Below are 15,478 nucleotides of genomic sequence, written 5' to 3'. Positions count from 1 at the left end.
CGACAGACGAACCAGCGTTACTACTTTCCCTCATATCTAAAAGCAAAAGTATCTCCTCTCGTTCTGATTCCTGGCTAAATGGACCGTGGGATTAATGTAGCTGACGTGTCGATTTCCAATATCCCTCCAGCCCTGTGCTGCTGCCGAGGTCAGGGGGGGGAGCAGAGCAGAGAGGCCAGGTAGACAGGGACACCCAGCCATCTATCCTCATTTGGGCCCTGACTCCTCATCAGAGAACAGCCACCCAGAGGGTCACCTTCACAGGGAAGGGGATGAGGTGGGGAGAGAGAGAGATGCTACAGTAGCGTGCATCCTACATTCTCTTTTCTAGGAAATGTTCCAAAGGACACAAACACAATTAAATATATGTGTTAAAATAGCACAGGTTCCATTCTCCTTTCCAGTCATGTGAGATCAGTGATTAGGACGCAGGGGAGGAAGGTTTGGAACCCCACTCTCCCCCAACGTTTGTCTGAAGCCTTATCAGGGACCAAGGCCCCCCAGTCTGTCTGTTTCTGACAGGGCAGGTGGCGGGAGAGAGGGAAGGTTTGTCTGTACAGGGAGCAGAGGAGGCTGGTGGGAGTAGCTATAGGAGGACAAGGCTCAATGCAATGGCTGGAACGGAATTCATGGAACGGTATCAAACACGAACATATGAAAACCACGTTTGACTCATTTGTTCCATTCCAGCCACTACAATGAGCCCGTCCTCCTACAGCTCCCCCCACCAGCCCCCACTGACAGGGTGGGATGCCCTAGGGCTTGGGGGTTTCTAACTGGTACTGAATGGTGATTTAAAAAAGGTCTTAGACGGTTAGGATCCAATCTTCAGCCTGACAGAGACAGCCCAGCCTTGCCGTGAGGCCCAGACATTTCCCCTTAGACACAATTAACAAGCGCCGAGGCTGGACAGAACGGTAGACTCGGGGAGAAAAACTCCCGCCCCCTAGACACACACAGGGGACTGTGTGAGTGAGAGAAAATGTGTGCGTGTGTGTGTGTGTGTGTGTCTCTGTGTGGCGTGCATATGTGGTGCAAGCCCCAGTTGGCGTGATCAGTGGTCATCCCACAGGAATGTGCAGAGAGAGCGTAGTTCATTCATGGAGTCGGAGGTAATGATGGGGGAGAGGCGCGGGAAGGAGAGAGAATTCAAAAAAAGAAAGCGAGAGAAAAGGACCAGCGAAATAAATAAACGATAGTCCTAGCAACCACGTTATTCTAAAAAAGTAGGAGTACAGAGAGTACGAGACGGAGAAAGAGGTGGGAGACGGAGAGAGAGAGTGTCAATGACACTTTGGAGCCGCTGTTTAGGGACACTGCTGGGGAGTTAAATCGAGGGAGCAGGTTCAGCAGAGCAAACATATCCATAATTAATTGGCTTTAGAAATAAACACACACACGTACCCACGCACACACACCTACCCACGCACACACACGTACCCACGCACACACACGTACCCACACACACACAGAATTCAAGCTGGGGAAATACAGGGGTGCATTATTCAATAGTGAGCAGTTTCCAGATGGCTGCCATGGGATCTGAATGGAGCACAGGCCTGTTTTACACTGTCTGGACCACTGAGTGTGACTGACAGCTCTGCCACGCTCTGTCTGCTTAGCACTAGCTCTGTGTGTATATGTGTGTGCTCCTGGGTGTGTGGAGCAGGTGGGGCTCAGTGTGTGTGTGTGTTTGTGTTTGTGTGGGGGGCTCCGGTGTGTCAGAGAGGATCTTGTGCACTCAAGGAGGTTTATGAGAAACCGCTCATTATTGGGACCGAGCAAGAAAAGGAGGATAGGAGGGAAGAGTAGGTGTTTGTATATGTCTATGATAATGTGTGTGTCTAACCACATCTCCAAGCTAGGTTTTTAAATCATCTTCACCCTGTCTCCCTACTGCAGAATGTTGAGAGACATGGAAAGAGAGTGCGCCTGTGTGTGTGTGTGTGTGCGTATGTTCGCATGTATGTGTGTGCATGCGTGAGCGTGCCGTACCGTTGGTCTTGGGCAGGTTCTTGTGGAACTCCTCCCTGTCGTCCTCATGGAGGATGTTGTAGACGGAGGTGCTGATGAGCTCTTCCTGTTTGTACTGCAGGTACTGGGTCACGTTGTCAGACACAAACACGACGCTGCCCTCTCGGTTCACCACAAATAAAAAGCCATCCAGGGCCTGAGGACAGAGGGTGAACTCATGAAGAGTCAGTACAACAGGCCAATAAGAGGCCAGACGGTACAGCCAGACAATTTAAGAGGAGAGTCGTGACCTTTGACCTCACCTGCAGCAGGAGCGGCCCCAGGTGGTCCTTGTCGATGACCCCCTGTCCCGTCGAGGACACGTCTGACTTCTGAACATCGTCATCGTTGGAGGACGCTTTGCCTGGACGGAGGGAGGAGAGAGTTCAGTCAGATATACACTACCGTTTAAACGTTTGGGGTCACTTAGACATTTCCATGACAATGAAATGAGTTGCAGAATGAATAGGAAATATAGTCAAGGCGTTGACAAGGTTATAAATAATGATTTTTAATTGAAATAATAATTGTGTCCTTCCAACTTTGCTTTCGTCAAAGAATCCACATTTTGCAGCAATTACAGCCTTGCAGACCTTTGGCATTCTAGTTGGCAATTTGTTGATGTAATCTGAAGAGATTTCACCCCATGCTTCCCGAAGCACCTCCCACAAGTTGGATTGGCTTGATGAGCACTTCTTACGTACTATACGGTCAAGCTGCCCCCACAACAGCTCAATAGGGTTGAGATCCAGTGAATGTACTGGCCACTCCATTATAGACAGAATACCAGCTGACTGCTTCTTCCCTAAATAGTTCATGCATAGTTTGAGCTGTGATTTGGGTCTTTGTCCTGTTGTAGGAGGAAATTGGCTCCAATTAAGCGCCGTCCACAGGGTATGGCATTGCAAAATGGAGTGAAAGCCTTCCTTCTTCAAGATCCCTTTAACCTTGAACAAATCTCCCACTTTACCACCACCAAAGCACCCCCCAGACCATCACATTGCCTCCACCATGATTGACAGATGGCGTCAAACAATCCTTCAGCATCTGTTCATTTTTTCTGCGTCTCACGAATATTCTTCTTTGTGATCCGAATACCTCAAACTTAGATTTGTCTGTTCATAACGCTTTTTTTCCAATCTTCCTTTGTCCAGTGTCTGTGTTCTTCTGCCCATCTTAATCTTTTATTTTATTGGCCAGTCTGAGATATGGCTTTTTCTTTGCAACTCCCGGAGCATCTCGGAGTCGTCTCTTCACTGTTGACGTTGAGACTGGTGTTTTGCAGGTACTATTTAATGAAGCTGCCAGTTGAGGACTTGTGAGGCATCTGTTTCTCAAACTAGACACTAATGTACTTGTCCTCTTGCTCAGTTGTGCACCGGGCCTCCCACTCCTCTTTCTATTCTGGTTAGAGCCAGTTTGCGCTGTTCTGTGAAGAGAGTAGTACACAACGTTGTACGAGATCTTCAGTTTCCTGGCAATTTCTCGCATGGAACAGCCTTCATTTATTAGAACAAGAATAGACTGACGAGTTTCAGAAGAAAGTTCTTTGTTTCTAGCCATTTTGAGCCTTTAATTGAATCCACAAATGCTGACGCTACAGATACTGAATTAGTCTAAAGAAGGCCAGTTTTATTGCTTCTGTAATCAGCACAACAGTTTTCAGCTGAGCTAACATAATTGCAAAATGGTTTTCTAATGATCAATTAGCCTTTTAAAATGATAAACTTGGACTAGCTAACACAACGTGCCATTGGAACACAGGACTGATGGTTGCTGATAATGGGCCTCTCTACGCCTACGTAGATATTCCATAAAAAATCTGCTGTTTCCAGCTACAATAGTCATTTACAACATTAACAATGTCTACACTGTATTTCTGATCAATTTGATGTTAATTTAACAGATGAAATATGTGCTTGTCTTTCAAAAACAAGGACATTTCTAAGTGATCCCAAACTTTTGAACGGTAGTGTACCTCAGTCTACAATCAAGTACAAAGTAACACACATCTTCTGTGTAAGTGTGTGTGCGAATAAGAAAACATTTCAAGTGTGAAGAGCTGGGCTGTGAAAGGCGTAAACACTAAACACAGATCTGTGTAACTCAACGTTCAAATCCACTTAGAGCTCCAACAACCACCAGGGGTCAGCGTTTCTCATTTTCCCCTCCACACAAAGCACCAGGTAAGGGGAGCAACGTCCATATGCAGGCTTCTCTAAGGAGCGATGGGGCTGAGACCAGACCATGGCTGGGTGTAGACCAGTGTAGTGTAGTGTAGTGTATGGTGTGCACTAGGTAAAATCCTTCCTCCTTTCCTTCCTTCCTCCATGCTTTATATTCAGCGGGAGACTCTAGAGGGACTGGCTGAATGGCATGCAGGCAGAGACCCAGGCAGGCACTAGGCAGCAGCAGTATTAATGCTGAGGCTGTCTGGAGCTGGGCTACAGGAATCATTCCATCTGATTAGGTCCCAGGGGGGAGAGAGAGCCAACACAAAGAAACACAGCCACTGCTGCCTGCCTGCCGCCAGCCCCGCTCTGAAGGTAGAGAGAGAGACAGAGAGACAGAGAGACAGAGACAGAGAGAGAGACAGAGACACAGAGAGAGACAGAGACAGAGACAGACAGAGACAGAGACAGAGACAGAGACAGAGAGAGAGAGAGAGAGAGAGAGAGAAGAGGGGGGTGGCAGAGTGAGGGGGAGGTGGTGGAGAGATAGAGACCGAAAGGTAGAGCAAGGGAGAGGGGGGGTAGACAGAGAAGAGGGGTAGGGCAGAGGGAGGGGGAGAGAGAGAGGATGCGCTCCAGTGGTTCCCTCAATATCTTAAGATGCTAGGAGCAACCTGAGGATGCTATACTTTATTGGACTGAAATACAGAGGAGGCCAAAATGGCAAGCTGGAAGGAGGAGGGAGGAGGAGCGAGTGAACTAGTGAAGGATAATGTCGAAGAGAGGAAAGACGAAGGTAAGAGGGAGAGAAAGATAAAGAGATTGAGAGAAAGTAAGAGACAGAGCGAGAAACAGTGTAAGAGGGAAAGGAAGAAAGAGAAAGAGGACAAATAGAGAGAGAGAAAGAAAGAAACAGACAGAGGGGTCTAAAGTGAAACCCAATGCCACTTCATTATTCACTTCCGGTAACTATGGCAACCAGTCTCCAGCAAGTCACCGCCAGCTGTACCCTCTTCCCCTTTCTGTCGAGGTGGCAGAGACCAACTGTCACCTCCCCCAGCCTCTGTCTCAGTTCATGCCATCTCCCACCCACTCCATTAGGCTCTGATAGATCTAGGACACTAAACTGACCTCAGATCAGTGTCTGCTTGGACCAACTTCAGCCTGCTACTCCATGCTGGTACCCCCCAACCAGTGCCAATCCAATGGGGGGAATGAAACACGCTCAAAAGTACAATAAAAGTCTCACACATGAGTGTCTCGGTGTTGGATGAATCTGTACTCGGTCTTGACTTGAGACCAGTTGAGTAAAAAACATAATTATCAGCTTACATTCAATCATCGCATAAAACCGCTTCACCAGGCCAAATATACAGCGCATTCGGAAAGTATTCAGACCTTTTTTCTTTTTCCACATTTTGTTAAGTTACAGCCTTATTCTAAAATTGATTAAATAACACATTTTCATCATCAATCTATACACAATACCCCATAACGACAAAGCAAAAACAAGTTTTTATTAATTTTTGCAAAAACAAATCTGAAATACCTTATTTACGTAAGTATTCAGAGCTCAGGTGTATCCTGTTTCCATTGATCATCCTTGAGATTTTCTACAACTTGATTAGAGTCCACCTGTGGTAAATTCAATTGATTGGACATGATTTGGAAAGGCACACACCTGTCTATATAAGATCCTACAGTTGACAGTGCATATCAGAACAAAAACCAAGACAGGGTTGTGTCGAGGCTGCATTGTCTGCAGCATTGAAGGTCCCAAGAACACAGTGGCCTCCATCATTCTTAAATGGAGAAAGTTTGGAACCACCAAGACTCTTCCTAGAGCTGGCCGCCCGGCCAAACTGAGCAATCTGGGGAGAAGGGCCTTGGTCAGTAAGGTAACCAAGAACCCGATGGTCAGCTCCAGAGTTCCTCTATGGATATGGAGAACATTCCAAAAAGGACAACCATCTCTGCGGCATTCTACCAATCAGGCCTTTATGGTAGAAGGGCCAGGTGGAAGCCTCTCCTCATTAAAAGGACATGACAGCCCACTTGGAGTTTGCAAAAGGCACCTAAAGGACTCAGACCATGAGAAACAAGATTCTCTGGTCTGACGAAACCAAGATTGAACTCTTTTGTCTGAATGCCATGCGTCACGTCTGGAAGAAACTTGGCACCATCCCTACGGTGAAGCATGGTGGTGGCAGCATCATGCTGTGTGATGTTTTTCAGCGGCATGGACTGGGAGACAAGTCAGGATCGAGGCAAAGATGAACAGAGCAAAGTACAGAGAGATCCTTGATGAAAACCTGTCCCAGAGCGCTCAGGGCCTCAGACTGGGGCGAAGTCTCCAAATGTCCTTGAGTGGCCCAGCCAGAGCCCGGACTTGAACCCGATTGAACATCTCTGGATAGACCTAAAAATAGCTGTGCAGCAACGCTCCCCATCCAACCTGACAGAGCTTGAGAGGATCTGGAGAGAAGAATGGAAGAAACTCCCCAATACAGGTGCCCCAAGCTTGTAGCGTCATACCCAAGAAGACGAGGCTGTAATCGCTGCCAAAGGTGCTTCAACAAAGTACTGAGTAAAGGGTCTGAATACTTATCTGAATGTGATATTTCAGTTTTCGATTTTTTATACATTTGCAAACACTTTTTTTGCTTTGTCTTTATGGGGTATTGTGTGTAGATTGATGAGGGAAAAAACTACTTAATCAATTTTAGAATAAGGCTGTAACGTAACAAAGTGTGGAAAAAGTCAAGGGAATGCACTGTATACACTCCTTTCCTGAAACATGAATATCTTAACAGCCTTTATATCTGTCATAGACATGTTTGGGCAGTGGAGAACCTATAGGCCTTCAGTGTGTGACAGGTTGGTGATTCTGAAAGGACAGCAACCGTAATACCAGCGCACTCATGTAGACTGCACTTTTTTGTAAAGCACAAAGGGCCAGTGGTGTAGTGGAGGGTATACGCAGGTATAAACCGTATACTCACTTCTTAATCCCTACTGATGCGTATCAAAGTAGTGTAGTGGAGGTATGCGACTTATGAAATGTTGAATTTTTTAAATTTAACCTTTAACTAGGCAAGTCAGTTAAGAAATTCTTATTTACAAGGACGGCCTGTTATGCAGTACAATAGAGAATTATTGTCAGACAATAACTGAGACTGAGCAGTTCACTTTTATTACCTGTAACAGTTACACAACCACAGTTGCTGTCATACACAGAGACAGACACAGCCAATGACATGCATATAATGCCGTGCCAAAGTTCCCCCAAACAAACACCAACAGCAAAGGCTGTGAAATAAAGTGGGAGATGTAGGAGTGATGGATGCTCTGTGGCTCAGTGCACCTGGGCCCTGGGAGAGAGACACATGTGTGAGATCTGTACAGCTCTCTAGGGAGACTCAATTGAATACTCCTCATGTCCTCTCTCCTCGCCTCCCTCTCGAAAGCCATTGGAGGAGAAGGTCAGAGGGAAGGGACCTCTGGCTTTCTCATCCAATGGGTTTTGAGAAGGAGGCAAGGAGAGGAGAGAGGACGCGAGGAGTATGCAATTGAGCTTCTCCCTCAGTCTCTTCTCCCCTCCCCTCCCCTCCCCTCTCCACTCCACTCCACTCTTCAGGCCCAGCTGCTCTGGGGGAGAGACACAGCCAGGGCTCCAGCCCTCTTACAGACTTGCTCTACACAATCAGCTCTTACTGCCTCCCACTTAGCCCAGCTGGCTTTCCAGTGCTATGTTCACATCTGCAAGGCTACCATCAAGGCCAACAACGCTCCAAAGGCTTTAGATGCACTAACAACATTGGGACCCACAGATTTCGGGTGACATGATAGAAGTAGTGGTGATAGGTTTAGTATTAATCCAGTCCACATGCGCTGACCAAAAGCAGTACACTACATAGGGAATAGGGATGCAATTTCTGACATAGCCACAGTACTGGTTCTGAGATAGCCATGTCTAGCAGTGGTACTGTGTAGTCAGTGAAAGTCCAAACACACCAAGACAGTTGTGAAGAGGGGACGACGAAGCCTATTCCCCCTCAGGAGACTGAAAAGATTTGGCATGGGTCCTCAGATCCTCAAAAAGTTCTACAGCTGCACCATCGAGAGCATCCTGACTGGTTGCATCACTGCCTGGTATGGCAACTGCTCAGCCTCCGACCGCAAGGCACTATAAAGGGTAGTCCGTACGGCCCAGTACATCACCGGGGCCAAGCTTCCTGCCATCCAGGACCTCTATACCAGGCGGTGTCAGAGGAAGGCCCTCCCAAGTCATAGAATGTTCTCTCTGCTACCACACAGCAAGCGGTCCCGGAGCACCAAGTCTAGGTCCAAGAGGCTTCTTAACAGCTTCTACCCCCAAGCCATAAGACTCCTGAACACCTAATCAAATGGCTACCCAGACTATTTGCATTGTCCCCCCTCTTTTAAGCTGCTGCTACTCTCTGTTTATTATCTATGCATAGTGACTTTAACTCTACCTACACGTACAGAGGGTTCAATCAGGACTCATTTGTGGATGAGATTTAGAATGTGCAATGGTTAGAAGTGTGTAGTTAGGATGATCCTGAAATGTCACTAAATTGGTTTATGAAATTATTTATGAGTATAGCTGATAAGCACGCCCCTTTCAGGAAATGCACTGTGAGGTCAAATGGTGCCCCATGGATTGATGATGAGCTGAGAAATGTAATGATTCAACATTATGATGCCAAAAAAGTAGCGAATAAATCTGGTACGTTGTTTGATAAGCAAAGTTATTGTAAATTAAGAACTCTTGTGACCAAGCTAAACAAAGGAAAGAAGGGATTCTATCAGCACAAAATTGATGAAGTAAAGGGTGATGGGAAAAAGCTGTGGAGAACGTTGAACACTATTATGGGTAGGAATTCAAACATGTCCGCCTCTTTTGTTGAATCAGAGGGTATATTTATTACAAAACCACACGACATCGCAAACTACTTTAATTAATATTTTACAGGCAAAGAGGACAAGTTGAGGAATGCTTTGATTCCAACTGATGGCTCCATGTCATATACCCTTATAAAAGATTGTATCATGAAGGAGAGGCAATGCAGGTTCAAATGTCATCTAGTAGAAAGGGAAGAGGTAGAAAGGATGCTGTTGTCTCTTTCAGCTGACAAGTCACCTGGTACAGATAATCTAGACATCAAATTGCTTAGAGTTACAGCTAACCAAATATCTACACCAATATCTCAATTTTAATAAGTGCTTGATGTATGGGGTGTGCCCAGAAGTCTGGAAAGAGTCAAAGGTTATTCCACTACCTAAGGATACAAATCTGCATTCACTGATCCTAATAGTCATCCTATAAGCTTGCTGCCTGTGTTAGATAAATTATTGGACACAATTTTATCTGTACAAATCAAGGATTATTTCTCATGTAATGGTCTGATAACGGGTTTCCAACATGCATAAAAAGAAGGGCATTCTAAGAGTACGGACTTAGCACAAATGACAGATGATTGGTTAAAGAGTATAGATGATAGGAAGTTAGTTGGTGCAGTGTTGCTGGATTTCAGTGCTGCTTTTGATGTAATTGATCATGAACTGTTACTAGGAAAACTCAAATGTTATGGTTGTAAGGATGCAGCTCTATCCTGGATGGAAAGCCATCTATCCAGGAGAAGACAAAAAGTATTCTTTAATGGTAGCTTTTCAAATAGTAAAGATATACATTGTGGGGTTCCTCAAGGAAGCTGCCTAGGCCCACTCCTCTATCTTTACTAATGATTTACCTTCAGTAAAGAACAAAGCAAGAGTGCTGATGACTCTACAATGTATAGCGCAGCATCAGAATGTAATGAGCTAACAGATGTACTGAGCAGTGAACTAAGAATGGTGTCTGAATGGGTTGATATGAACTAATTGGTGTTGAACATTTCTAAAACTAAATGTATTGTATATGGTTCTAGATATATGCTTGCTGATGATCCCTAATTGAATTTGTAGATGAATAGAATGCATGCAGAGGAAGTGAAAAAAACTAAAAACTACAAGGCATCATGTTGGATGCAGGTTTATCATGGTAAGATGGGTGAGGGAATTGCTGTTACAAGAAAATGTTCAGAGTATGTAACATCTAGCACTCTGAATCAGGTGATTCAATCCCTGGTTCTATCACATTTAGAGTACTGTCCGGTTATATGGTCAATCCCTGGTCCTATCACATTTAGAGTACTGTCCAGTTATATGGTCAATCCCTGGTCCTATCACATTTAGAGTACTGTCTGGTTATATGGTCATCTGCAGCAAAGAAAGATATAAAAAAGCTCCAAATGGCTCAAAACAGGGCTGCCAGATTATCTCTTCATTGCTCTAAGCGAATGAATATTATTAAAATGCATCAGAATCTCTCATGGCTTCACGTTAAAAACAAATTACAATCTAGTCTTCTGATTTTCTTTAGGAATGTTATATTTTTCAAAAAACCACAGTATTTTTCAGTCCAATTAGTAAATACTAGCAACACGCATAACCACCAAACCAGACAGGCAAATTCAGGGCAGCTAAAACAACTCAAGCCAAGGACAAATCGCCTTAAATCTACAGTTTAATATAGAGCTATAGCTGAATGGAACTTTTTACTAATCCATATTTCTCAGGCAAAAAGTAAATCCACCCTCAAGGAAAAAAATAAAAGAACATCTAATGTGATAGACCATATGACTGGACAGGAAATGGAAAGCATCAACTGAATGTTAAATGTGTTTCCTGTCAGGTATTTTCATTATCTGTATTGTCTACTTGTTGAATGTTTGTGAAGTCTTGATAGTGGTTGTTTGTAATTTCTTGTTAATTGGTGTTGGACCCCAGGAAGATTAGCTAGCGTTATGGCGTTAGCTAATGGGGATCCTAATAAAAATTACAAAGATATTACCTCAATTACCTCGACTAACCTGTGCCCCCGCACATTGACTCTGTACTGGTACCCCCTGTATACAGCCACGCTACTGTTATTTTACTGCTGCTCTTTAATTATTTGTATTTTTTACTTATCTATTTTTTACTTAACACTTATTTTTCTTAAAACGACATTGTTGGTTAAGGGATTGTAAGTAAGCAATTCACTGTAAGGTATACACGCATGTGACAAATAAAATGTGATTTGATAGTGATAGATATTACTAATGGGTTAGCCACCACTGCAGTGTGTGTGTGTGTGTGTGTGTGTGTGTGTGTGTGTGTGTGTGTGTGTGTGTGTGTGTGTGTGTGTGTGTGTGTGTGTGTGTGTGTACTCACCCTGCTCCTTGATCTGTCTGATCTGGCGCACCGTCTCCTTGAGGATAGCACACTTGTCTGGCTTGACGTTGAAGCTGTCGATGTCACTGAGATTGGCAGAGATCAGTTCGGCCAGCTCCTCAATGTATTTACTCTCCTGCTCCCGCCGCCTTCGCTCACACCTACAGGGGGTGCCACTGTGTTTTACTACCGGTATTCAAACACAAGAAAATGGACTGAAACAGGGAGGGGCTACCTGAAACTGTCCAATAAGAAATACTTGTTTTTGTTTTCCATTGCAAAACATTTCAAGGAAGTTGGCCTATTTCCAAATAACTTGTTGTTACATGTCCATGGTTAGTGAATCTGAGCAGTCTGTGTTATTTACAATATAGCATTCTGGGGGATGTGGCTCATTCCGCGTCACCACCATTCTCTAGTTCAGGTATGAATGTATGCATTAATTCTCTCATACATACATACATACATACATACATACATACATTCGACCTGTCTTGACTTTGAGGATGCGTTTTCAGACTATTGAAAAATAAACCGATTTCCAACAGGTCAATGTTGAGCTTAACTCAATATGCCAGCCAATAATCAAAATGGTCAAATATTGTGAAACCGGTTGTAAACTGGTCCAAACTGTAGTGTAGACGAGATACCTTTAATGTAAGTGATTACAGCTACTAGAGATCTCCAGATTCAGAAGCCAGGGTTGACTTACAGTGGGCTACATTAAAAAAGACTACACCCTGTTTTAATGTACATTTGGAAGTTGATTCATAAAAGATATGAACAAAAATGTATCTGACTTGACAAAATAGATTTGCGCTTGTATGTTTAAAAAAAAAGAATTAGAAAATCCCCAAATACCCCCCCCATCCCATGGCCTCACGCCAGCCGCTGCCTTACTCACCCCAGACTGGGCGTGTCGCAGGTGGAGAGCTTGCGTTTTCGGTTTTCCGAGCTCAGAGGCTCCATGGAGTTGTCCCCCAGTCCGCTCATCGTGTACACATATCAGCACCTGACAGGGACAGGACAAACACACGTGCTTAGCCACAGGTCAGATAATGGGAGGGATGGTCAATAAGATGTTGTTAATGTAACTGGGTGGGGAAGAAACGAGAAGGTGTGGAAACCTCCATATATAAAAACACATCTCACCTTATGGCTGTGGATAATACTCAAACTCAGAGGGACACACACACAGGACGTGAAGGAGAAGCTTTATGCTAAATATCCAACCTCCAGGGTACTCTTAAGCTTATTTTATGCAAATCACGCTATTGGCACAATATGAAAAATCTATATTGCATCGTCTGCCTCCTCCTCTCAGGGTAGAGTGTGTGTATGACCTCGCGCACACACGCAGACACACAAGGATTAGCAGTGTCTCTGACAGTAAGACACGCTGTACGACTAACCCTGTTAGACAGCAGTCTGTCTCCTACAATGCATCTCACTCGGTCTACAGGAATGTAGGCTGTCTAAGGTGGAGAGAGGCGAAGAGGGGGAGGAAGAGAAGTGAGGAAAGGAGAAGCTGGCAGCATGAAGTCCACGCTGATTGGTCCATTTATTTACCAGTGACGCCGGAGAAAGGTAGGAGGGAGGGAAAGAGAGAGAGGAAGAGGGGGCAGAGGGAGAGAATGCAAAAGGAGGGGGAGTGAATGAGGTGAGAGACAGAGAAAGGGAGGGGACATGGGGGGGGCGGGGCAGGATGAGAGCAAGAGGATAGAGATTGAGATCAGTGGCGATCCCCTAAAAGCACACAGCTTCGATACAGCAGGTCAGGAGAATTAGGCTAAGGCTACGAAAAGTAACTTGTGTCGAAGTGGTGTGTTTTTAGGGAGTCCCAAGCAGTGGAAACAGAGGAGAGGAGGAGGGAAAAGTGTAGTGAAGGGGAGGGAGCAAGAGGGAGAGCGGGAAGAGAGTGAGAGAAGGCGTGGAAGGAAGGGAGATGGAGGAGAGCGAGAGAGAGAGAGAGAGAGAGAGAGAGAGAGAGAGAGAGAGAGAGAGAAGAAAGGGAGGGATGCAGTGCACGATCAGGAGGAGAACCACACTCCAGTGCCCTTCTTAACCTTCCCAGCAAGTGCATCATATTTATTCCATTGATTACATGGTTACCCTCTGACCGACATGCATGAAGCCTCTACTGAATAGAAAAGCAAGCCACCAGAGGGAAAGGAACAGTGTTGCCATTCTATAATTCTATCCATTTGTTTTACAGATATTTTTTGGAATATTTCTTAGGAGTAATGTTTATCAATCACTTGGATTTCAATTTCAATCATTTCAAGGACATTCGATTGGCATGACAAAAAGAGTGCGTTCATTGCCACATCATCCCAGCTGTGCCAAATAGTGCACTGTAACGTTCTAAAGATAGCCCACTAAAATGGCTTGTGAACAGACGTTCTACCCTGCCTATTCATTCGATCATGCCTGCTGGTCTGACAACATCCCCTAAATCAGGGATGGGCAACTTTGATGGGGTGGAGGCCACAAAAAAAATGTCTGAACTCATAATTAGGGGCCGCAGTGGCTTGCGGGTCTGCGTACCCACATCCATACCCGCCCACCATGCCAGCAAAATATTTGAGCAACCCCCCTCTCGACAGCGGAGAGACATATTTTTGTTGTTAATTTCCTGCAATTCTACACATTTTGTCATAGGGTGGAGAGACATTTTTTCCGGTTTTAAATATGATATCTGAGTGAGAGAGACTAACAAAATCAATGGGGTCCCCGGTCAGTAATTCCATGATTAAGCCTACTACAAGTTTAGATAGCGGGCTGCTAAACTAACTCACCAATCTAAAACATTTTAGCTGACATGGGCTAATTGAGTGACTATCAGCGACTGACATAAGAGAAAAACTGATGACGCACAACCAAATTTCAAAATCGCACCTTGCGGGCCACAACCACCCAACCAGCCAGTCGCCCATCTCTGACCTAAATTAATATATCTAAATGTGAAATCAATCAAATGGAAAAGCAGCCAATGGAGCTGCATGATGCTGGAAGGTGGTGTGATGCTCCTCCTCCCTCAGTACTATATTGGTTTCCACTCCAGACAACAACATTGACCTTAATTGGGAAGCATCATACTGTATCTCTGTATGTAGGGAAACACGTGATTATGTGCAAAAAAAAAAAGGTTTCACTCTGAGGATTTCACAAGCAGCTTTGTTGAGAAGACGCTCACGCAGTCCCTCCCTCTATCTCTTCCTCTCTCTCCCTCCCACCCATATGTGTTTCCTTCAATCTATCCATCCCTGTCAATCCTTCCCTTCTCCTACCTGCTTTCCTATCTGTCTGTCTGTCTGGGAGGTGGAGAGGAAAGGGGGAGGGATTAAAGAGAGGCAGTGGAGAGCTCAGAGGAGGCGCTTAGAACAAGAGCTAAAGGAAGGGTTTAACTGAAGCCCTCTTCCATCAATCCTGATCATGCCTGCCTGCATGCCTGCCTGCCTATTGATAGAGTTCTCAAAGAAAGAGAGAAAGAGACCGAGAGAGAGAAAGAGAGAAAGGGAGAAAGAGATGGCTCCAGCGTTCTAATTGCAGTGAATGAGGCGGCCCCAGAGGATGACTGATTAGGAGGGCTGCTGAATGCCCCAGGGAAATGGGTCACTTCCAGTGTGGCGTGAGCCAGCCATCCACCCGCTCTTCCAGAGCAGTGCAGGGAGTAAAGTCAATTACACACCAAAGACACTGGGGCCTGGTGGCACACTGTGAAGCAGGGGGGCTGTGGTGGTTACTGGGTATGGTACAGGGGGAAAGAGAGGGTGGGATGGGAAGGGGAGGACGATTTTGGGAGAAACAGGCCACGATTTCAGAGAGCTACAATGAGTGTAAGTAAATGTTGATGAAGTTGTCGTCCACCTCTCTCTCCGAGTGAGCCTCCCTCCATATTTCCTCTGTCTGTTGTTCATCCATTCCACATGCTCCTACTGTAGTTACTGGCACGTGGGCCGGGAGGTCTTTATCTTTTCTCAATTAATATTCTGCCCACTTCCATTTGCCCCCCC

The 15,478-nt window shown here is 45.2% G+C and overlaps 1 protein-coding gene across 5 annotated transcripts in view; it reads right to left on the bottom strand.

The window, feature by feature from the left end:
• The window catches only part of LOC115166170 (nuclear receptor coactivator 3), a 123,175-nt gene that overhangs the window by 8,955 nt on the left and 98,742 nt on the right, over nucleotides 1-15,478 (bottom strand). For 4 of the 5 annotated variants that reach the window (XM_029719928.1, XM_029719924.1, XM_029719926.1 and 1 more), the window contains 4 exons: nucleotides 12,367-12,474; nucleotides 11,463-11,623; nucleotides 2,277-2,377; nucleotides 1,996-2,170 (listed from right to left, as the gene is read on the bottom strand). In XM_029719928.1, the coding sequence (XP_029575788.1) occupies nucleotides 1,996-2,170; nucleotides 2,277-2,377; nucleotides 11,463-11,623; nucleotides 12,367-12,455 (526 nt within the window). In that variant the 5' untranslated portion in view covers nucleotides 12,456-12,474. Of the gene's footprint in view, nucleotides 1-1,995; nucleotides 2,171-2,276; nucleotides 2,378-11,462; nucleotides 11,624-12,366; nucleotides 12,475-12,614; nucleotides 13,098-15,478 lie in introns of those variants that run through there. The other variant, XM_029719927.1, reaches the window with a different exon arrangement.

The sequence above is a fragment of the Salmo trutta genome, chromosome 28 (assembly GCF_901001165.1).
Source record: "Salmo trutta chromosome 28, fSalTru1.1, whole genome shotgun sequence".
Classification (NCBI taxonomy): domain Eukaryota; kingdom Metazoa; phylum Chordata; class Actinopteri; order Salmoniformes; family Salmonidae; genus Salmo; species Salmo trutta.
This window is presented reverse-complemented; position numbering and strand designations above follow the sequence as displayed.